We start from the raw sequence: 25,657 nt of genomic DNA, 5'->3' as shown, positions 1-25,657 counted from the left end.
AAACTTGCCGAACATAAAATATATTGCGGCAACAACAGACCGGTTCGAATGTTGTTGCCCGAAAAGAACGAAGTGGAAGAATTCAAAATGCACAAGGCATTGTTGGAACATCCGGCCATCATCGTTGCTGATTTCGAGGCGTTCCTCAAACCACTCTCGTACTGTGATCCGGATCCCGAAGTTTCTTCCACCACACCTTACCAGCTTCACGAACCAAACAGTTTCGGTTACGTTGTCGTGCGACAGGATAAAATAGATGAACCGTACGTATACCGAGGACCCGATGCAATCGAACGCTTCTTCGAAAAGATGGTCGAGGAGGTTGGGAAAATTGGATGCATGCTGCGAACATCGAAACCGATGCTTCTGTTATCTGCTACCGAACTTCAAAATTACTACGACACTGTCAAGTGTCCTGTGTGCGATAACCACTTCACGGACGACAATCGTAAAGTGTTTCACCATTCGCATACGGACGGTCGCTTCGTAAGCGGAATCTGTAATGCATGCAACCTCAAAATCCAAAAACCAAAATTCGTACCCATATTCTTTCACAATGGTTCTAATTACGACTTTCATCCCTTAATCAGGAAACTCGGATACGACACTCAAAAAATAGATATTCTTGCTCAAAACGAAGAACGATACATCTCCATAAGTAAGAAAGTTATGATTCCGGAGACTAAAAATACCATCGAGATGAGGTTTCTGGATTCGTACAGATTTCTCTCTGCCAGCCTGGACGCTCTTGCCGGCAAACTTCTAGACGAACAATTCAAAATTACAAAAGCTAGTTTTCCCAACGTAGACATAGAACTCGTTAGACGTAAAGGGATTTATCCTTACGAATACGTTAGTGATAATTCTAAATTTAACGACGACGCTCTTCCACCTCCAAGAGAATTTTACAGCAGACTCAGAGAGAAAGGAATCACGGACGAAGAATACCAACACGCGCAACTCATGTGGGAGAAATTAGAATGTAGGACACTCGGAGACTACCACGATGCCTACTTAAAATTAGACGTGACGATACTCGCGGATGTTTTTCAAGCGTTCAGGAAAACGGCAACGAATATTTACAATTTAGATCCAGCGTATTTCTACAGCCTACCGGGATTAGCGTGGTCGGCAATGTTATTCCAGACAAAGGTCAAGCTGGAACTGATATCGGACGTGGACATGTTGCTATTTATCGAAAGAGGGATACGAGGTGGAATGGTGCAATGCGTACAGAGACATGCAAAAGCTAATAACGTACACATGAAAGAAGATTACGATTCGAATCTAGCATCGAATTACATCTTCTACGCCGACGTTAATAACCTCTACGGACATGCCATGGTGCAGAAACTTCCTTACGGAGGATTCGAATGGTTAGATCCCACTTCGATAGACATTATTCATTTCGACGATAGCGAGTGTGGTTTCTTCGCAGAGGTAGATCTCCAATTCTCCGACCACCTGCACGACACGTTTTCGGATTTGCCTCCGACTCCCGAAATCAAATGTCCACCCGACTCGGTTCAAGACAAGCTTTTGTTAACATTAGACCCTAAACAGAGATACGTCGTCCACTACAAGAATCTCCGGTTTTTGATTGGGAAGGGTGTTCAGATAGTAAATGTTAGAAGAATACTAAAGTTTAAACATTCCACGTGGTTAAGACCTTACATAGAAACTAACACACAACATAGAACAGCTGCCACTTCCGATTTAGACAAGGACTTCTTTAAATTAATGAACAATGCGGTGTACGGAAAGACCATGGAAAACGTGCGGAATCACGTAGACGTAAAATTAATTTCCGATAAGAATAAATGTCGGAAGTGGATAGCCGATCCTAGATTCAAGTCGAGAAAAATTTACAACGAGAATTTGGCACTTTTCAATCTTTTGAGTGACGTAACAAAAAAAATTAAAATTTTATGGAAATCCACGGAGTGGAGCCGGCTATCTCCACCATGTAGCGTGACGTCGGGTAAGGTACGGGATCGAGTCACGCCGGACGTAGCTCAGATAATTACAATAGGGCTTAAGTTTGACTTGGCTAACCACCTCTACCCTTAAGGAGGCTGATGAAGGATTGTTGGGAGCCTGTGTTGTTGAACGCTACTCACCCCTTGCTGTTGGTCTGGCCCTCGGCTTCTAGCGTCGGCGATGGTGACAGGTGTCCGCTGGAGAGATCGAAGATGACGACAAGAGACGGCAGGCAATTCGGCGACTTGTTTTATTCTTGCAGATTCTTCGGTTGGCTTAATCCGGACTGCTATGGACTTCTCGCTTGTTGCCGCCTCGTAGTGTCGTGATCTCTCAGCAGGCCGTCGTCCTCTTCTCGTCGATCAGTTTGGTGGTGATATTGGAGCGAAGTGAGAGATCGATTTTCTGTCTCCAGCGGTTTTATACATTGGATTTGAGTCATAGGTTGGTGGACTTTGCACCTCCACTGTGCACCTGGGGTATCCCTGGATGCAGATGGAAATTTACAGTGGAGGTGCACTCACCGCTGGCGAGGGCCGTTGCCTTGCTGACTGTGCAGAGCCGAGTGGAAAATTCTTGTTGCTCGGCTCTGCATCCGGTGGAATGTGGGGTGAATGAGCGTTCAACTTGCGAGCTTCTGAGCGATGTTTGAGGCAAATTAATGTTTCGACTTTTATGCTCCCAATTCCTTCATCATTCCCCTGGCCAAGATGTATCCACTGTGAGTGGTTACGAAGCAGAGTAGAGATGGTTATGGAGAGTATATTTGAAATAATAATTGAAGGTACATTGAGTAAAGAAAAATAAAAACCCTGTATATAATAATGTGTAAAAATAAAATAAAAAAAAAAGTTGGAGCTGTCGGTATAGCTGGTACTGCACGGGTCTGGCTGCATGTTCAGCTGGAATGCTGACCGCTGGTGGTATGCTGAGCTGCAGGCTGCCTGTGGTCTGCTGGCTACATGTTTATGTGCTTGCTGCAGTATGGCGGCATGGTGTCTGGCTGGCTGCATGATGTCTGCATGGTGTGCTGCAATAAGATATCTGCTGGCTGGCCGGCTGCATGATGTCTGCTGCAATAGGAAGGCTCCTGGCTGGCTGGCTGCATGATGTCTGCATCATGATGTCTGCTGCAATAGAATATGTGCTGGCTGGCAGGCTGTATGATGTCTGCTGCAATGGGAAGGCTCCTGGCTGGCTGGCTGCATGATGTCTGCATGGTGTCTGGCTGGCTGGCTGCATGATGAGCCGCATGAAGACTGCATGATGTCTGCAATAAGATGTCAGCTGGTTGGCTGGCTGCATGGTGTCTGCATGATGTCCACTGGCCGACTGGCGGGCTGCATGATGAGCTGAAATAAGATATCTGCTTGCTGCATGATGTCTGCAATAGATGAGCCGCATGAAGACTGCATGATGTCTGCAATAAGATGTCAGCTGGTTGGCTGGCTGCATGGTGTGTGCTGCAATAGGAGGTCTCCTGGCTGGCTGGCGGCATGATGTCTGGAATAGATGGCTGCTGGCTGGCTGGCTGCTTGTACAGCTGCTCCAGGATGACTGCTGCGCCATGATGATTCCTCGCTGACCGACTGCTGGGTGTCTGGCTGTATGCGGAACTGCCGAAGAGATGCTTGAGAACGCCGTGAGTGTAGTATGGCCAGATGGTGACGTTGTGCAAGGGGGAGCCGACAAGCGTAGGGAAGGGGAAGTTATAATAAAAGGTGTTCGCCTAAGTGCGGAAGAGTAAAGGTTGGAGGCGAAGGTGACATAAGTGAAATGACAGGGGTGGGTAGACAGTAGCCATCATCGAAGGTGATACGTGTGGGAAGAGGAGGAGCTAAGCGAGTGGGAGTTGTAAGTTGACGAAGAGTGGGAGGGGGTGGTGGGGAATGTGCGGGACGTTGAGATATAGCAGCTACGGAAATAGGAGGACTAATAATAGGGACGGAACATGTCTTAGGAGGAGATGGGGTTCGCCGGTGACAACATGAACAGCAAGAAGTGTGACATTTTAGACGTAAGTACATGTATGTAATGCAAATACAAAGAAGCAGGAGAGCTATGAAAATTAAGAAGAGATAGGAGGTTGTATGTGCAGGAGATTTTACAAGGTCATGAGGGGTAAGTGCACGAGCCTTAGAAGTAAAACATAAGAAAAGGGGAATGTGGAGAAGTTTAAATTGGTATATGACACCTAGAGTGAGACATGTGAGCCAGACAAAAATTATAATGATAGGAAAATCCGCATGTCTGTAAAGTGGAGTTATAGGAGGGATGTCAAGAACTTTATATTGGGAGAGGTTAAGGTGAGGGATATGAAATGTCCATTGTTTATGATAAAGAGCCGTTGCATTCACAAGGGGGGAAATTTTATAATGGGTGTCGAGTAGAAAATTGGGATTGTTGGTCCAGGCAGCAGGAAGGATATGAATTGTTCGGTGGATTGTTGAATGATCGAAACCACAAGGAAAGATAGCATGAATTTTGATATCGGGGGTGATAAGTACATCTGTACGGCAAGCCACGTGTAACAATACTGCACCGGGTTCGTGAAAAGTGGTAAGATTGTAATGTAAAGTGGAGCCATTAGCGTAAAAAAAGGTGATGGTAGGAGGAGGATTAATTATTGCATAAACATTTAAATCTAATTTGACCACATCAGTGAGGTGGGATTCGTGACATGCGTAGGTACACCCATTCATCGTATCAGCCACGGTTGTTGCTTGAATCAATTTGGAAAAACAGAAATTGAGCCCATCGTGTCTTCCTGTGTGAGAAGGCAGAAGGCACAATTTCTGTGTATGGACCTGACAATTTTCAAGGTCTGTACCACTAATAGTGACAACATTATGAGAATCATCAATGGCGATATACGATGGATTATGTGACACTACACATGTTAAATTTTGATATGAAAAGGGGACAGGGATTGCTAAATAAAGTGTATATTTCTTCTGAGTGGAAGTGATAGGCACTTTCAACTCAATATTGACAGCATCAGCAGAAATTCTGCATTGGGACAGTGGTATCTGATAATACATGTCAATAAGTGTGAGAGGAATCGCTATATCAAATCCAGTAGGAAGAATATTTTTTTGAATCTTTTTCAAGTCTCGGTGCAGTGTTGTTTTAGATACAACATGTTCAGAGAGAAAATTATGTTTACAATTGCTAATGGTATTCTCATATTCAAAAAGGGTGAAAAATTGGCTAAGCTGCAAGGTTAGGGTCATAAATTCGATGAGATATGCCTGTGCTTGATGTGCATCTTTGATTGTTAAATTTTTGAGTTTATTAATCAATGCTTCCTGATTTCGAGCCAAACTATCAGAGTGGTTAGCATATTCAGTAAAAACATCCTCAATCTGATGTTGGAAAGAGTGAATTTCACCAGTTAAATTTTGATAGAAAATATGATTAGCTTGCAGTTGTAATTTAATGTGAGATATCGTTTGTTTTACTTCATGAGCATTTTGGAATAGGGGTTCTAGTTGCTTAGTAGTGGCAAAATCACAACAATAGTTAGCAATGCTACTGATAAAGCCAAGGAGTGCACGCTTTTGTCTAACTACGGAAGTGTTGGGGGTGGGTCGTGTGAAGAGGGAAAGGTGTGAAAAAAGGTGTGAATGAAAATTTTGGAGTTGGACCGCAAGTTTACATTGGTTGGAATCTTCTTCACCTTTATTGCACATGGCATTATGTAGTGTTGATGGGAAGTGTTGGGGTTTAGGCATTTGTAATTTCACATTGTAGTAGATGGGGATGGTATAATGATAAGGGATGGTTCCTGGTAGTTCTTTCAGATAAATTCCCGAGATGATTTTCACATGTTCAGTCGCCGTGGTGACCGAAAAAATGAGGGAAAAAAAGGAAAGTAGTAACATTACTGCCATTGTCGGTAGTGAACCCTGAAAGGGACAAAGATACAATTTTAAAACGGAGTTTGCATAAAAAAATATCATGTATTAAGCATGAGATTTGTGATGGAAAAAAAAATTGTTTTCCGAGTAAGCTACTCAAATAAAAAGGTAAAAGATCACTAATGAAAAATTATAAAAGAGAAGGATTAACAAATTGTAATGCAAGAGATTCTCGAGACTGAATAGTTTATAATATAAACTTCTGCATTTTTATTTGTTTGTATTTTATTACCATTTGTTTATGTTTTGCGCTCCGCGATGTATTTGCTCGAGCCGAGGCGATTACTAAATCGTCAGCTGTGCGAGATTCGTCTACGGGTAGGTCGCGCATGCGCATATACTTGTGCGAGTTTTTTTTTTTTTTTACAATCTGCTTGCTGCAGACAGAAAAAATCGCGTTGTTGCTAGCGAGTGGAAAATTCACGTACTCAACCAGTAGTCAGTTGAGAGACTACGTTCCTGATTGGCCGTTTTTACTTTCTACTTCTTTATTATTATTACTTTGTGGAATATTAAAAGTTTATTTTAGTCTTCGAACTTGCTTTTAAAGTTAATTCCCGACTCTTTTATGTGTACAGTGTTTAGGAGGGAGGGAACAGGAAGAAGAGGGTACTACGTGAATCAAAATGGCGGAACTTCCGTTTTTACATTTGCTCGTTCTTGTGTGCGGCTTGGTGAAAAAATCACGTTGCGAAAACAAAAATTGCGAAAATACAAGTATTATATTGACATGTGGGTGCGAAAAGATTATTTATAAGGTGTGAATGGACTGTGCAACGGTGAAAAATGGAAAAATTTAATATTTAAGTGACAGACTCGTCCGAGTCAAGGTGCCTTGGTTTCAAACGGTGAATCGTGATAGCATCGGTTTTCAGTTTGCCACGACCATCGGTGTATTCCACCAAATAGGAATTGGCGTCGTTTTGTGAAATTATTTTCCCGTGAAATTTGTAGGAGGAGGAAAATGCCTTGGGTACGTGGGGATGAGGGGTAGTGTCCAAAATATACACTAATTGTCCAGGGGAGTAGGTTGTTTGTTGTGTCTTTTTGTCGGCACATTGTTTTTGCTGCTCAAATCGCTTTTCTAAATGTTTGTGTGCTAGTTCTCGAGCGGCTTGGAGTTGTTCTATTCTCTTTTCATTAGAGTGGATAGTGGTGTTGGGATTAGTAGGGAGAACAGCATCTGCAATTAACCTAGGGTGTTGTCCAAATAGCAAAAAATAGGGGGAGTTGTTCATGCCAAGATGTGTACTTACATTGTGGGCATGGGTCGCGCTAGCCAAAAGTTCATGCCATTTACCTTGTTTTTGTACCACATAAGTTTTCATGATGGATTTCAAGTAGTGAAAAGATGATTCGACTACACCATTTCTGAAGTGGGCAGCAGTATCAACAAATTTTAATGTGACACCAGTAATTTTGGATAATTCCTGTATTAATTTGCTACAGTTCGGGGAGCTCCTGTCAAGCATAATCGTCTCTGGAAGACCAAAAATGAGAAAAACATGCGAGACAAGGGCGTTAGCTATTGAGTTGGCATCATGGTTGGGGAGGGTTGTAGTTATGGCAAATCTGGTACAATTGTCAACAACGGATAGAAAATATTTGTGTCCTGTGTCAGAGGTTGAAGTCAGTGGTCCACACACGTCAATATGTATTTGGCTAAAGGGATGACTAGCGGGTGGGCTCGTTTGCAGTGTATGTTGTACGGCTCCGTGAGCTCTTTTTGCTACTTGACATTCATTGCATTTGCGTACTGCAGCGTACACATATTTCTTTAGATTAGGCCAATAGTAGCGTAAAGAGAGATGGGAGTATGTTTTAGCAGCACCTTGATGTGCGGCCATCATTTTGTTACAGTGAATTAATTGAAACACTTCTTTTCTTAGTTTTTGGGGAATACATAACTGTCTTCTATAGCCTGGTGAAAATTTAGTGTTCCTATAAAGGATTCCATTGTCAAGAACAAATGAGTAGGCTGTTTTCTCTAATTTGTGATCAGCATCTGGGTGGTTTTCATGAATTTTGATTAATGCTTGTAAGTATGGGTCCTCTCTTTGTGCCGTACCTATGTCAAAGTCATCAGATTGTAACATGAAGACTTGATTTAGTATGTCCTCCTCGTCTGTGTCAAGGAAAGTGTCTTGTGCTGTGTCGTTGGGCAAGGAAGGGGCTGGGTCTACAGGATTCCTTGATAATGCATCAGCAATACCATTCTGTGATGATGGGATATGGTGGATTTGGAAGTCGAACTCTTGGAAGAAGAGTGATCTTCGAGCAAGTACCCCGGACAACTGTTTTGTTGTTCTAAGGTAAGACAATGCATGGTTATCTGTGAAAACTATAAAAGGTGTGTTGATTAAGAAGAATTTGTATGATTTTAGGACATAAAAGGCAGCTGCAATTTCAAGAGAAAAGACATCTGCTTTTTTCTCAGTGTCTGTAAGGTGTCTGCTGCAGAAAGCTATCGGATGCAGTATTCCATCAGTATCTTTCTGCATAAGACAACCGCCCATACCCTGGTATGACGCGTCGATGTATACGCATGAAGTCTGCTTTGGGTCATAAGGTCTAAGAATGGGTGCGGAAATAATTTTGTCTTTTAATGCCTCAAAGCTTTTCTGATGCTCTTCATGCCAATGAAAGTTTACTTTCTTTTTGAGTAATTTGAACAAACATTCTGCGGGTTCCGCAAACCCTTGTACATAGCGTCTGATGAAATTGCATATGCCTAGGAAAGATTTCAAATTCTTCTTAGATTTAGGTGGAGGGAATTCTTTGATTGCACGCAGGATGTGATCAGAAATTTTAAATCCCTTTTGCGACACAAGATGACCTAAGACTGGAATTTCCTCAAAGCAAAATTTACATTTATTTGGCCCTAGTTTCAAATTGGCTGCACGTAATTTAGCAAAGACTTTATGTAAAACTTGTAGCATTGCGTCAACTGAGTTTGTGTAGCAAATTATGTCATCCGTATATGCAGATATCTCGGAACTATCTATGCCAGATAGAGCCATAGACATTACATTGTTCATGACCTGACTACTTGTCTTCAATCCCATTGGCAGTACTTCATACTCGTAATTTCCACAATTACTAATTGCAAATGAGGTCATTTTCTTTGACCTTTCTGTTAATTTTACCTGAAAAAATGCCGATTTAAGGTCAAGGGTTGTGTAATATTTCTTGCCTGCCATGTCTGCTAAAATGTTGTCAATGTTAGGTGTTGGGAGAGAAGAGGGCTGAATAATTTTATTCAGTGCCCGAAGGTCAGACACCACGCGGAACGAATTGTCTCGCTTGCGCACTAAGAGAACTGGGTGTCGGAATGGACTACCTTCTGACCTGCGAATGATGCCATCTTGTAAGAGCTTGTTACGCTCAATTTTCATTTGTTCTCTAAGATTCAAAGGAATGGGGTATTGTCTCATATAGGGAGGTTGATTGTCGCCAATGTCAATGTCGTACTCATAAATTGGGGTTGTGGTGAGTTTATCGCCTTTCCAAGCTAAAACATCAGCATAATCAAATACTAACTGTATGATTTTCTGTTTGTCTGCCTCTGATAAGTCAGGGTTAATACTGATGCAAGATGGGTCAAATTTTTGCTGACTTTCCTTCAGTCTTGTGTTGTCTGTATTGTCTTCTGTGCATGCGTATGTAGTGGTAGTCATGTCAGTGTTGGATGCATCTGTCATGTCTACTATTATGTCACAGGGGGTTGCTGGGCCAAGTGGGGTGTTGGATTTGAGAGTGACTGGTTTCTCTGAGGGGTTATGAATTAGTAACAGAGGGGAAGAAGTATTAAGTAGGGCATGGGGTATGAGGATATTGTATGTAAGGAGTGTTTCCTGAGAGGGTGTGAGTAGGATATTGTGGGGGAGGGGGGGAGTGATGGAAACTGGAACATATGTTCGGGTTCTAGGTTTTAGGGTTACATTTTCTGGGATTGTTACTAAACTGTGTTGGTTGCTAGTAGGGTGTAGTTTAGAAAAAATTACATCAGGGATGGTGTAGGTGTGTGATTTTGTGGGAAGGTTATAGTTTGGAATATGGCCTAAGCGTCTAAGAGTTAACAGGTTAGTACTAAGTGAAATGTCACAATTTTGTGTCTTCAAAAAGTCATTGCCAAGGAGAGGAGGTAATTCTTTGGATTGCACAACTCTAAAAGGGTGGGAGTACCTATATCTTCCTATGTGAAGGGGGAGTATTACAATTTCTGAGATAGGAAGTCTGTTACCAGTGACGCCTTTAATAATGCTGTGCATTTGAATTTTCTTTGCATTAGGTGGAATTAAATGCTGAGGACAAATACTAATCTGGCTTGCGTTGTCAATCATAATTTTAGGGGGTTATTATTTACATGAGCTTGAATGAAGAATAGGTTGTTTTTTTCAAGGATAGGAACTGTGTCAAATTTTGTCTTGCGTGTGGATCCGTCCCATCGATTCACACGGTTTTTCAGTTTAAATCGCCCTTGTTTTCATTGTTTGGATTATAAAAACAGTCCCTGGTAGAGTGATTTGAACGGAAACAAATCTGGCATTGCGAAAACTGTGAATTTTGTCGCCCCCCGTCTGAATTATTATTTCCACCTCGAGATCTGAAATTACGTCGCATGCCGCGAGTAGAACCTCTGCGATTGCCATTCCCCTGGCCGTAAAAAGTCGGCCGGGTCTGAAATTGATTACTGTTATTTGATTGTATTTGATCTGCCAGGTTCTGGACAGTGTGACACAACGCTTCAACTTTATTTTCTAATGTTAAGGTTTGCAATTGGTTCGTGACTGAATCTAGTTGGTTCGCTGTTGAACCGCCAGATGGCAGAATTGCGTTGCAAGACTGGGAAACGGCCGCGCTGGGAGAACTAGCAGACTGCGTGTTTGGAGTTTGACTTGAGGGGAGGGAAGGAGGGACTGTGGGCGTGGTTTGGACCTGCCAGGAGTTGGTCGGAAGAGCTGCTGGTGCTTGATAAGGTTGCTGCGGAAGAAAGTTGTATGGAGCTTGAGAGATCTGCGGGAGGGGGTAGGGGGGGAATACGTCACAAATGACGAAGCAGGCTGAGGTGTGGGGAAAGGATGGGTGTTGCTGACCTGAGGTTGCGTACAGCTGGGAAACTGAGTGGAGGCTGTTGCGTAAATGGAATGCATGTACTTGGCGGCATCTATCAGTTTCATCGCTTCACTTTGTTCCTCATTGCGTCTAGCTTGAATCAGCATGTCTTGCCTTTCTTGATTCTGCAGATGTGCAATAAGAGAACTTGTGTCGGTGAACTCTTTGTCTCCTATCGCAGCGATGTGTTTAGATCGAAGTCCCGACACAACATAAGAAAGGATTTGAGGGTTCGTCGCTTGCGGGAAGAATTGAAGGACGAGATTTTTCTTGCGAATTACATAATCATGAATGGGCTGGTTAATTTCCTGCTTTGTCTCTAATAAAATTTGGATGGGCATGCTGACTAAGTGACTGCCTTTAAATAATGAAATTAATTCTTTTTTGATTTGCGGAAAGGTGAGGGTGTTGAAGTTTGGCTGCTTCTTGAGATCGTTCAAAAATGTGAGCGCTATGTCTGCGAGGAACAATGGCAACATTTCGCGTTTTTTATTTTCCTCCCACGCCAAAGCGCCCGCAATACTATCGAACTTTTCAAAAAACTGCTCAACTTCTTGAGGGTTTTTTCCTGTGAAGGGGGCGGGGTATAAGCCATGGGGTATATTTACGGACATTCTTGACGGGGATGGATTGATGGTGGTAGGGGTGTTAGTTCTAGGTGTACTGGTTTGGGGTTCTGGGTGTTTCTTTTTTCGTTTGGGAGTTTCTAGACCACCTAGAAACTGTGGATAATCGGGATGTTGAGCCTTGGATCTGGTTATTCGGGGGGAAGGAGCGGGCGAATTAATAGCGGAGGCTAAGGAGAGAATCTGGTCAAGAGAACGGTCTAGCTCTTCGTGAAGAATAATTTGGGATTCGTTCATGCCAATTTAGGAAGGGGGAATTTTTATGCACTTATTCACAAGAAATGAAAGATAGTGAGCGGAAGAAAAAAAATTACAAGTGGGGAGTTTATAATACGAAGTGTATTATCGAAAAAGAAGAATTTCTAGGGTTGCTGCTGTGCGCGGTGGGGATTTTAGATTATGGGGTTTTGAGTGACGTAACAAAAAAAATTAAAATTTTATGGAAATCCACGGAGTGGAGCCGGCTATCTCCACCATGTAGCGTGACGTCGGGTAAGGTACGGGATCGAGTCACGCCGGACGTAGCTCAGATAATTACAATAGGGCTTAAGTTTGACTTGGCTAACCACCTCTACCCTTAAGGAGGCTGATGAAGGATTGTTGGGAGCCTGTGTTGTTGAACGCTACTCACCCCTTGCTGTTGGTCTGGCCCTCGGCTTCTAGCGTCGGCGATGGTGACAGGTGTCCGCTGGAGAGATCGAAGATGACGACAAGAGACGGCAGGCAATTCGGCGACTTGTTTTATTCTTGCAGATTCTTCGGTTGGCTTAATCCGGACTGCTATGGACTTCTCGCTTGTTGCCGCCTCGTAGTGTCGTGATCTCTCAGCAGGCCGTCGTCCTCTTCTCGTCGATCAGTTTGGTGGTGATATTGGAGCGAAGTGAGAGATCGATTTTCTGTCTCCAGCGGTTTTATACATTGGATTTGAGTCATAGGTTGGTGGACTTTGCACCTCCACTGTGCACCTGGGGTATCCCTGGATGCAGATGGAAATTTACAGTGGAGGTGCACTCACCGCTGGCGAGGGCCGTTGCCTTGCTGACTGTGCAGAGCCGAGTGGAAAATTCTTGTTGCTCGGCTCTGCATCCGGTGGAATGTGGGGTGAATGAGCGTTCAACTTGCGAGCTTCTGAGCGATGTTTGAGGCAAATTAATGTTTCGACTTTTATGCTCCCAATTCCTTCATCACTAGATATAAAATTGATGAAATTCAGAAAACCAATTTACGTTGGCGCAACGGTTCTCGACTTGTCGAAACTTTACATGTTCGAATTTCATTATGACGTAATGAAACCCTTCTACAATGATAAAATATCACTTTTGTACACGGACACCGACAGCTATATTTACAGCATACAAACACCTAACCTCTATGAAGACATAAAAAATCCTTCCATGCTTGAGTATTTCGATACTTCTGCGTATCCTCAACCCAACAGATTTGGAATTCCATCTCGTAACAAAAAAGTCCTAGGTAAACTGAAAGATGAATGTAACGGTGATATTATTGTCGAGTTCGCGGGTTTGCGTTCGAAGATGTATGCCATGAGAACAGAGAGTAGCGTCACGAAGAAGGCAAAAGGTGTGGGCAAAAATACGGTGGAGAACAAACTCACCTTCCACGATTACATCGATTGCCTTTACTCACAATCGACGATACTAAGTATAGAACAAAGAATCCAAAGTGTAGACCACGTGATTACAACAAACAAAGTTAGGAAAGTAGCATTAGATCCGCATGACGATAAAAGATGTATTTTGTCTTGTGGAATCCACACGTTGCCTTGGGGGCACTATCGTTTAGAAATTAGTAAAAATTGTAGGCAATGCAAATGAAAAAAAAAAACTTAAACTGTCTCACATACACAATAAGTAACTAGCAAGGACAATGAATCTCTTTGGTTTCCGAAAGCAAACAATGGAGACCGTACACCGCGCGACGACAGATCATGAATTTCTACCTTCCATGTTATCCAATCTCAACGGTCTACTGATTATTCACCTCAACAGCATTTGGACGAAATTCGACGAGGACGTCGGCAAGATGTTTTACGTCTTCAACAACAATTTACATTTTTACGAAATTTCGATCGGTGGGAAACTTCAAATCACCGTGAATCCGGAAAACGTAGGCGAAATCAAAATATCTACCGGCAAGAACATTTTTCGAATGAAGCACGACAAGGTACTTTCTAACATGGCGTACGACGTTTCAGCAGGAGATTGTCTTTACGTGGAACTCCTAGGAGATTACGATAAACTCATTCCTCTCTTCGTAGAATTACGAATCGTCTATCCTATTATAAATAACCGTTAACCAAAAAAATGCCTAACGACATTTTCGGCAACACCAAGCGTGTAGACCACGCAGAAGAGATTCTCATGTTGGACGTCCGAATTAAAAAGTTGAGGAGCGATTTGATCGCTTTGCAGGAGACCTTAAACAAAAGTTTAGAGTCGGAAATAGCTACGCTCCAAACGCAATGTCTCGACCCCATTCTGAAAATCGATTCCGAACTGAAAACGCTCATAAAAAATTATGTTGACGTACCTTCTTACGACAACGTTCAAAATATACAGTTGAGCGTGGATTCGCTTCAAAATGATTTGGCCAAATTACAGCAATTTCAATCGAAAAATGAAGATTTGGAAAAATTGAAACTCGAAATCGAAGAACGAACTTCCGTAATCGAAAAGAATTTCTCTGAACTTCAAACCGTCGTGAATGATATCGATGCGGAACGCTTGCACGTCGTCGTTTCCAAATTACAAGAAGAATTCACCGGCACGTTGGAAGAAATTAAATCCAAGTTACAAACTTTGGAAGATACCATGACGAACCTACCATCGTCAGACGAACTGCAGGTCATCGGTAAAAGCGTCGCGAACATAAAAATTCAATTGGAGGCCTATCGAGATTTCGAACACATTCAAACCACCATCGCTACGCTTCAGGCGTCTCTGGAGTTGATCAACGAAGAAATTAAAAATATTCACGCTGAAGCGAGCGCATTGACGAGCATTCAGGACACGTTAAGTACGGTAAAGCAGAAGATGGAATATTTAGAAAATTTGAACGTCGAAACGAATCTTGCTCATTTTCATCACGTACTGGACAGCATACAGGGTGACTTGGAATCGTTACGGACGAGCGTACCTTCGAGCGAAGATTTGGAAAAATTGAAAACGGCGGTGACGGCACTATCCGATTCGAGCGACATCAAAAGTTCGTTGAGCGATCTCGAGAGTAGGGTGGCCAATCTCCCCACCTCCAAAGAATTGCACGCTTTGAAAAGGAACATATCACGTATGCTGAAACGACTAGAAACGGAAACGGCGAACGTGGAACAGATTCGAGACGAAATTAGTTCGCTGGTGTCGACGCTGCCCACTTCGCAGAGCGTCGCCGACCTTCACGCGCAGTTTACCGAGATGCGAAGCATCGTGAACGATCTTACCGAGAAGAGTTCGAAATTGAACCAAGTCGAGAACCTTCAGAGTATTGTCGTCAACATCAGAGATCAAGTTGGAGTGCTGGAATCCACGCAGGAATCGACGCTGGCCTCTTTCGGTGCCAAGCTGCAAGAACTCAACGAAAACTACAAGCAGTTGAACGTGGAAGTGAAAATCAAACCGTCATTTTCTACAGTAACGGATACCATAGTCGAGCATTTGTTGCCCGTACAAAATACACTGGGACAGCTTCACAGCAACCTTGTTAGCGTCGATACTAAATTCGCTAAACTGCATTCTCTGCAAGCCATCGAAATCAACAGCGTACCCAATCAACAGAGAATCTCCACGTTCGTCGAAGGTAACAAACTGTACATGCTACATCCTTATCATCCGTACTACAAGTTTCTCCTCGATGGCACGATTCAGATAAACGAATTTTCGTACTGGTCTCACGGCAGAAAAGCTAGCGTTCCCACCATGACGTTGATATCGAATCGTGGTGTCCAGAAAGCAGGAAACATTCCTCTGGCACGTTGGAACGAAACGCGCAACATATATGAAATACACGAAGACGAAGATCTTACAGTTTTCGACGTGAGTGCCGGCGATAAGCTGATCGTTCAAAACACGAGCGAGGTGCCACCCTCTTTGAATCCCATCACGCTGGTGCTTCTCTTCAAACGTAATCTCTAAAAAAAAAATGTCTAGGCAAGCCATCGTCGAAGAATTGCATAAACCCGCACGCCGCAACTACGAACGTTTGGCGGTGGTGACCAAGCAAGGGAATCGACGACCTCTGGCAAAGCGACCTCGTCGAGATGAGTAGCGGCAAGTTAAAAAATGTACATAAATTGAACAAGGGCAACAAGTACCTCCTCACCGTCATAGACACGTTTTCGAAATTCGCATGGGCTCTACCTTTGAAGGCCAAAACAGGAACGTGCGTCACGGAGGCATTCAAGTCAATTTTTCGCGAAAGCGGCGGCAGACGACCTCGGTTTCTGCACACGGACAAGGGGAAGGAATTTTACAATGCCGTATTCCAAAAGTTTATTCGGAAACACGACATTCGACATTACTCGACCTTCAGTGACGTCAAGGCCAGCATCGTGGAAAGATTCAATCGCACTCTGAAATCGCGCATGTGGTCGCGCTTCACGCTTCATGGAAACTACAAGTGGGTCACCATTCTTCCGGAACTCGTCGACACCTATAATGATACGGTACACAGAACGATAGGCATGAAGCCAGCTGACGTTACCAAGTCCGACGAGCAGCGATTAATTTCCAGCGTTTACTGTCCAAAGTACACGCCCACGACAAAAAAACCTAAATACAAAATTGGAGACCAGGTGAGGGTCAGTAAATTGAAGCGAACGTTCGACAGGGGTTTCACACGAAACTGGAGCACGGAACTTTTTACCGTGGTTCGAGTTCTACCCGGGAACCGTCACACGTATATAATAAAGGACAGTGGCGGTGAAATTTTATTGGGGCGCTTCTACGAGGAGGAACTCTCTAAAACTAAATACCCCGACACGTACCTTATCGAAAAAGTTTTGCGCAAGAGAGGCGACAAACTTTTGGTGAAATGGCTGGGACTTCCGGACACGAGTTGGATCGATTCAAACGAAGTGATTCTATGAGTGCGTGGAATGTCGTGAAACGTCTACCTGATTCGGAAAATCGAACGAAGAAAAGGAATGGAGAATTGCTCCCCGACAGCATACGATGTCTGATCGTAGGACCTTCGGGGTGCGGAAAAACGACACTGCTCATTGATAATTTTATCCTCGCACCCAATTGGTTAGACTGGGAAAACAGACACCTCTACGTATTTTCGAAAAGTCTCGAACAACCGAAATACCAGCAACTTATGAAACTGTACGAGGGACTGGGCATTGCAACTTTCGCATCTGAAATCATTCCACTGGACGATTGTCTCGAGAATTCCGTTGTGGTGTTCGACGACATGATCTTGGAAAATCAAAAGGAGATTCGTAATTTTTTCACTCGAGGTCGTCACAAAGGATTGGATTGTTTCTACCTGGCACAAACTTTTTCCAAGGTTCCGAAACAACTGCTACGCGACAACGCTAATTTCATATGTTTGTTTCGACAAGACCACACCAATTTAAAACACGCACACGATGATTACGTAGGGGCTGACATGAATTAAAATATATTTTCGGAACGCTGCTCCCACTGTTGGAACAGTGACGATTTCGGATTCGTGACCATCGACATGACTCGAAAGGCAAACCATGGAAAATATAGGAATAAAATAAACGTTTATCTAGACGTCTCAAAGGCTGACAAGAGGAAAATTTCAGATTTGCAACAAGAAGAAAATCCAAAAAAAAAATTCAAAAGGTCGTGAGAATCTAAAAAAATAAAATTTGAAAAAACGTTCTTTTTTTTCAAACGTCTGACAAGCATATATAAATAACCATTACAACAAAAAGTGAGTGTTAGAAAAAGTGGATAGTCTCAAGCAGGTGACAGCAAGAAAACTAGGAGAACCGAACGTATAGGCTGAGAATTCGACGTTTCAAAAACGTTTCAACGTATATAGCAAAATGTCAAAACGTCAATTTCAAGAAGAGGAAAATCTCAAGCTTCGCGATTACCTCGTGAAACGCTTCAAAGGTTGGAAATCCGAGAATCGCGGATCCTACGAAGAGAAGAAACGTCAAGATAAACCTGTGATCGACGCCATCAGCGGTCTAGGTAAAGAAATTAAAAGTGTCACGGAACAAAATAAAAATTTGATCAACGAACTCGTACCGCTCGCAGCTAAAAGTTACACCGTACCCACGCCCATTTCGAGCATTCCTTCGACGCCGTTCGAACTGAAGGAAGTACCGGCAAGACGTCGAGCCATAGGTAGCACGTCGTCTTCGGATAAGATCGAGTTGGGACCTTTGGCACGAGACTACCTGAGCACGGGGAAGTTCGACAAGGATGAAGTGTTCGGATTGTATCCGAGCATGGAGAGCAACGAAGGCGGCGGTGTCGTGTGGAAGATTGGAAAATCGAAGGTGAGCTTCGAAGGCAACGACATTAAAGTCAATTTAGGCGAGAAGGATAGTTGGACGAGGTATCCGGGTACGGTGGGACTGTGGGAACTCGTTGCCAAAAAGCAGCCGAAAGATTACACCGACGAAGATTACCAGAGTTACAAGGAAATTCTGATCATGACGGATGCCTTGTACCAAAACAACGACGCCTCGCAGAATAGGGTGAAATCGAGCAGCGGTGAGAAGTACAGGAATCTCATCAAACCGATATGGAACCAGGTCAAAACAGGCAGCGGCGTCAAACGCTACAACACGTTACCCAAAGAATTCGTTTGGGTGGACGACGTGAGGAAGCTCATAGACAGGTTGTTGGTTATTGCAGGCGAAGAGAATGCAGGCAATCGTAATTTCTACAACGAGAAGGTTGGCATCGTGGACATGATCAGCGCCAAACTTTCCAACTTCATCGTGAACGACGACAAGGGCATAGGTTACCTCATTAAAATCATCAACACGCTGCCTCCGAGATTCTGGAACGTGGCCGAAGGAAAGGGACTCGTGAACGACATCATCAACAAGTTACCTTTCGAGATGCATTTACCTGGCTACCAGTACTGCGGACCGGGTACCAAACTCGAGAAAAGATTGGAGAGAGGAGACAAGGGTGTGAATCCGTTGGACGCCGCATGCAAAGATCACGACATCGCTTACAACACCACGCGCACGGATCTGGATGCACGTCACGAAGCAGACAGAAAGTTAGAGCACGCAGCTTTCGAAAGATTCGTCAGCAGAGACGCATCGCTGGGAGAAAGAGTTGCAGCACTGGGCACCACCATCGCCATGAACACGAAACAAAAATTTGGGTGGGGTGTGTAAATAAATAACATACAGTAAAAAAACAACATGTCTCGTATAACCGACTTACCGCCCGAACTGCTATGTAAAATTTTCAAACAGGTAGTAAACGGAGATGTTAATAAACTTTTAATCGTAGCGAGATCAACGCCGTATTTTCGCATCCCTTGTGAAATGGCTGTCAAGGACCGTCTTCGGGGGATCAGTGGCATGAGGTGCGGTGATCTCGACACTCTTCTTTCGGCTGCAGGGAAAAAATTAAACGATAGGTTGGATGAACTTCACGAGGCGAGGCAGGGAAGAAGACGATACACGGATGATTGGCGTAAGTCCAAACAGGAGACGGAAGATATCATCACGCACATCATCGCGTTTTCCGAAGCACGGACTTTCTTCCTCTGTTAAAAAAAAAATCTTCGATACAAAAAAAATCTCGTGAAAAAAAGTATATATAAATAACACACATCGTGAAAAAAAAATAATCTTCGGTATATATAAATAACACACATTGTGAAAAAAAATTAAATTTCTCTAACACACACACTGAAAATTTTTCTCCTTCGATATGAGTGAAAAAAAAAATGAGTGATCTCCAAGCATTAAAACAAATGCTAAATTTGTCAGTCGAATATGTAAAAATTCAGGAATTGGAAGTCGACAAACCTTACACGATAACTTCCGGTTCAATCGTTTCTACCCAGTATGGTCCCAAGGTGCGTCTGTTGCTCGACGGACAATACAGTCTATTTTTACCAGATCGATACGCTAACATGTTATCCGACGAGAAGCTATCTATTTTAATCGAGAACAAAACTCGAATCGTGTACAAGGGTACAAAGGAACTTCTTGGTAAGAAAACAAAGCACGTAATAGAATTTGTTTAATCACGGACACCCCAACCCCCGGAATATATATATATAAATAACATACCATGAAAAAAATGACAACTTGTATAACTCAACTTCCTCCCGAAGTGTTGCACAAAATATTTACGTTCACGTTCGACGGGGATGTAACTAAACTCATAGACTTGTGTAAAGTAACGCCAGAATTTCGTTCACCGTGCAAAATGATTTTCATGGATCACCTCCGAGAAATAAGCGGAATGAAAAAAATGTTCCGATCCCCAGAGACTCTCTTTCGAGCCGCAAACAAAAAAATTGACGATAGGTTAGACGAGCTGCACGAGTGGAGGCAGGGGAGAAGAAGATTTACCGAAGACTGGTACGCGTCGAACATTGAAACTGTCGATCTTGTAAACCACATGATAGCATTAGGCGAAGCAAAAACTTTTTTTCTTTCCCAGAATACATATATATAAATAACACATCGCCACAGTTGTTTTGAGTGAGACGATATAAATAACACATACCTTGAAAAAAAAAATTACACGAAACAAAAAAAATCTCAGAACATTTATATATATAAATAACATACCGTGAAAAAAAATATATATATAGAGCATCAACATGAAGCCCAAGGGTGTCGTGTACCAGATACCATACTCCAATCTAAAAAATCTAGGTGCCCTCGATGGGTTACTCACCAAGAAACAACGCGAGAAGAAACGTTCTTGCTTGACGAAAGGACACGGAATGAAATTACTTCTCAGCACACCTCAATTGAGACGCTTGCAGCGTTCGCGGAAACAGCAAAAGATCGGAGGTTTCATATTCAGCATCCCGGCCATCCTGGCAGCATTGGGGGCCGTTGGAAGTTTGGCCGGCGGAAGCGCCGCCATCGCGAAAACCGTCATCGACTCGAAGAAGAACAAGGCGGAATTGGAAGAACAGAAACGTCACAACCTGGCCATGGAGAAGAAAGGGGGGAAGGGCGTGATGAAAAAGTTTAAAAAAAAGAAACAACAGCACTCACCAACCGAGACATTGAATCTCTGATCGAACCGTTACAAATCAAAAACTTCAGAGGCGTTTTCATGTCCGACTCGTTACCTTCAACCGTTAAAAATAGAGAATGTGGCGTAGTCAACTTGGACAGTCAAGAAAATCCAGGCACGCATTGGATATGTTACCACAAAAACGACAATAACAAAGCATTCGTTTTCGATTCTTTCGGAGGGGTTCCACCTACAAATTTAATTCATTATCTGAAAACGAACAATCCCTCTATATACTACAACGACGAACGCATTCAAAATTTCGGAGACGTGAACTGCGGTCATCTCTGCCTCTCCATGCTCGCGTTTCTCTCTAAAATAAATAAGCCTACGATCGAAGATTTCCAGAAAGCATTGTGGAACCTTAAACACGATGGGCGTGTTCCATCTCACGAGCGAATCTTCGATCTTGAAACTCACGCTGCACGACGACATCGTCTATCCTAAATCCGTAGCTCTGCGTGCATTCTACAGCATGTACCTCATACCCAACGTCACGCAGCACAACAACAAAATTAGCGTCGGAAGCGAACATATCGTCGTCACGCCAGGCCAATACAATCTTTCCACTTTGCAAGCTCAATTACCCAAAGGCACGTACCTTTCTCGAAATTCGGTCACGCACAGAGTGGAAATCGTGTCCGCGACGGAGACGGTGGACCTGGGCACCATGGGAGAACTTTTAGGTTTCGAGAACGACACGAAACTCGAAGCTGGCATCAAGCACACGGCAACCAATATTCCTAAATTTCTAGCCATCGAAATTTTGAACGTACACTGCAACGTGGCGGAAGGCATGATCACGAAATCCTCGGACGGATTGTTAGGAAGTCACAAGCAAACGGGAATCATAGCCACTTTCAAACCAAGTTCCGAATTCATGGAACCGATCATCTACACACCCTCTTCGCCGATCTATTTTCCAGTATGTCGCAACCGCATAGACGACATAGAGTTGGTGGTGACGAACGAGAAAGGCGACGTGGTGGATTTCGCAGGTGCAACGACGACGGCCGTCCTGGAGATCAACGTATAATAAATAACACACATAGTGAAAATGGAGCAAATCGAAAGTTACGAATTGCAATCTTTTCCTCCGAACCGTCGCACGTTCGCCAATTTGAACGAAGCGAACCGGGATATCGAATACGACGTGGACGTCGGGGATGGGTTCGTTCATCCTCACAGAGCGGACCTCTACCTTCAATTCGACGTGGTGAAGAAGGAAAGCGGAGACGCGTTTCCCGCAGCAGCAAATTTGATACTCGTGGACAACTTCGTGCCTCACCTGTTCTCGCAGGTGGAGGTGAGGAAACACAACACCGTCATAGACAGAATCGATTATCCAGGCATCACGTCGACGGCAGTGGGAACATTGAAATTATCCAAAACGGACGCGGCATACTATCAAGCGGGAGGATTCGAAGCGGGGACGAAAATATCGACGAGAAGTCACACGGTGCTCTTTCCCATGCGTCTGCTGCCCGGTTTCTTCTCGGACTACAAGGAGATCATGTGGAAGGGAGGATTGCGCGTCACGTTTCGAAGAGCGGCCAACGACAACGACGCACTGATGCGATACACCAACTTGAACGCCGACGGCACGCCGATAGCCAACACATTACCCGAAGCTGCCAAGTGCGTCATCCGGAGCATGGAGTTGAGAATGCCTGTGGTGGAATACGAAACGAACTACGCCCTCAAGTACAAAGCGGAGATCTTGAAAAGTCCCCAGGTGCCGATTCACTTTTACGGTTACCAGTGCGTGCAGAAGATGGCGTCCGGAAGTCACATGGAATTCGACGTGACGACGCAGTTCAACAACATACAGTTCGACATGCCAGATTTCGTCATTGTACTCTTTCAGACCGGGCGCGATAACAATCAGGAAAAAGATTCCAGCAAATTCGACGACTGCAAGATCAAGAACGTTTATCTCAAGAACGGTAGGAACGAAGTGTTCCCGCGCGAAAATTACAACCTCGACATGACCAAAGACGATTACCTCAAACTTTACGAAGCTTACACGGCTTACAAGCGCGTGACCGAGGGAAGCGTGGACATGTACTACGCGCCCAGCGAATTCAAAGCACGCAGGCCGATGTTCGTCATCAATGCCACAAAAAGAAAGCAGGTGGTGGTCAACGATCGCACCAACATCAAGATCGTGTGCGAGTTCCACGACGTGCTGCCTGCCGATACTCTGTGCAGCGTCATCCTGATTGCAGAGAAGTCTTTCGCGTACGACGTGAAGAACGAGAGGGTGACGGAACAGTTTTAAAAAATAATTCGTAAAAAAGTAATTGCCACATACTAAAAAAAATCAACAAGGTTATATAAAATACAATGTAAGTTAGTTCGGTGCGCAAATTAAAAAAAAATAATAACAACTCATGAAACTCTATACAAAAGGCGCGCGTGGCTTTGATAGCCATGACCATTTTAGAAGTGGTTGTTGGGCACCACGCACCCCCCATCTCTCTGGCAGGATATATATTTTATTCTCTTTTTTTTGATGGGGCCTTAACAAAAATAATTTTGATTATCACACACACACCGCAGAAGATCACACATGAGTTTTTTTTAAAAAAAAAAACATCGTAGCAGATTACGCTGAGAGCACACAAGGTCGTAGTAGATTACACTGAGGGACCTTACAGTAGGAGGAGACAGCAGACTTATAGGAAAAAATGTCGTAAGTCATTTCAAAAGTGTGTAGGTCAAAGGACGAGTTAGCATAAGAGCAGGAGGTAAAAAATAGCTTAAAAAGTGATGCCAGAGCTTCTTTTTTTTTCTGTCCACTTTTTTCTTTAGGGGGTTGCTAACACTGAACCTTTACTTAAGGGCGCAGAACTCTCTCTCTAAAATCCACTACACACATCGTTCCCGAGAGAGAGGTTTACAAAGGTCACGATATATAAACACGCTGTGAAACAAACATCATCAGCGCAATAAATGAGAGAAAGTGAGTTTGTTTTTTTTTTTGAGATTTTGGTGATCCCCAAATGAGTAAAGTGAGTTTTTGATGTTTTGGTGCTGTTTTCTACGCTGTGAAACATCGTCAGCGCAATAAATGAGGCGCGGAACGTGGAGAGAAAGTGAGTTTTTAAGGTTTTTTCGAGAGCCACTTGATGTTTGTGAACCGGTCCACCTGCACTACTTGTAGAGGCTCTCGTGTAGTTTAGCACGTAATAAAAAAAGGATAGGTTAAGTTATATCACGTAAGATCGTGGCATTCGTACCAAGTGTGAGGTGGGAAAAAAGGGAAAAAAGGGAAATTTCGTTAAAACATCGCTAAACGCTAAAACATCGACAAAAAATTGTCAAAATATGTCAAAAACTAATATTCGATTGATAAAAAAGAGGCTACAAATACCCTCGTACCAAGTGTTACTTTGAAACGCTCAATATACACTACTACTCCTGTAGAAAACCGAAACGAAGAAACTTTGCTAAATATAATACGACAATTCATACTTCCCGGAACAACTATCATGTCAGATTGTTGGAGGGCATACATAAACTTACAGGGAGCAGGCTACACACATCTAAGAGTTAACCATAGCGTGGAATTTGTCGACACACCAGCAAGCGGACCTGTTCATCAAGAAAACTTGCAAAGAATGCAGGGTGATGAAGTTCCAGTACACTCTCAAAACATAGAACGCGTATGGCGCAATGTCCGTCGGTCCATGTCAACTTTTGGACGAAGGAAATATTTGTTCTCCGGCTATTTATCGGAGTACATCTTCAAGACCAACTTCGGACTAGACAGTCGAGTGCACGAATTTTTTATGCAAGCAGGTGCTATCAATTACATATAGTTCAAAAGTTTTTATTCCCTTACTTATTGTTCATATCAAGTGTTTTCATATAAGACAGTTGACGTACATTTAGTTCAAAAGTGTTTTTTCCATACTTAGTGTTAATATTAAGTGTTTCCACAGAAGAAAGTTGCAAATGGTAATTTGTATTTCACTAACCTGTTATCATATTAGCTAACAATTACATGTAGTTCAAAATAGAATATACGTTACGGTAACATGGATTACTTTTTTTCCTTTACATGGATTACTTTTTTCCTTTATACGCGCTATTATGGAGTGCTAATGGAACCTAACCTAACAGGCCTAACCTAACCTACTATGCATACCTTGTCCCCGCGATGGTCCGTGGGGCTATCGTGAATTTTTGGGCCAAAAGTTCACGATATCCCCACGGACCATCACTGGAACGAGGTATGCCTAGTAGGTTAGGTTAGGCCTGTTAGGTTAGGTTTCATTAGCACTTCTTTCGTTCAATTTAGCATATACAAAATAATGTATATTTCTTACATTAACGAGTACTTACTGTTGATCCTTATTTCCCACAAACCATCCCAAAATAGAATATACGTTACGGTAACATGGATTACTTTTTTTCCTTTACATGGATTACTTTTTTTCCTTTATACGCGCTATTATGGAGTGCTAATGGAACCTAACCTAACCTAGTAGGCATACCTTGTCCCCGCGATGGTCCGTGGGGCTATCGTGAATTTTTGGGCCAAAAGTTCACGATATCCCCACGGACCATCACGGGAACGAGGTATGCCTAGTAGGTTAGGTTAGGCCTGTTAGGTTAGGTTCCATTAGCACTTCTTTCGTTCAATTTAGCATATACAAAATAATGTATATTTCTTACATTAACGAGTACTTACTGTTGATCCTTATTTCCCACAAACCATCCACGGGTAGCACCAAAAACCATTGACGTTAGCCCAAAAATTCACGATAGCCCCACGGAC

The 25,657-nt window shown here is 43.2% G+C and overlaps 1 protein-coding gene across 1 annotated transcript in view; it reads left to right on the top strand.

The window, feature by feature from the left end:
- The window catches only part of LOC146005473 (uncharacterized), a 29,477-nt gene extending 4,782 nt beyond the window's left edge, over positions 1-24,695 (top strand). The window contains exon 2 of the mRNA XM_083144717.1: positions 24,301-24,695. Coding sequence (XP_083000843.1) covers positions 24,301-24,695 — 395 coding nt within the window. The remainder of the gene's footprint in view (positions 1-24,300) is intronic.
- Positions 24,696-25,657: the final 962 nt, after the last annotated feature.

The sequence above is a fragment of the Lepisma saccharinum genome, chromosome 23, assembly GCF_977018435.1.
Source record: "Lepisma saccharinum chromosome 23, izLepSacc3.1, whole genome shotgun sequence".
Classification (NCBI taxonomy): Eukaryota; Metazoa; Arthropoda; class Insecta; order Zygentoma; family Lepismatidae; genus Lepisma; species Lepisma saccharinum.
This window is presented reverse-complemented; position numbering and strand designations above follow the sequence as displayed.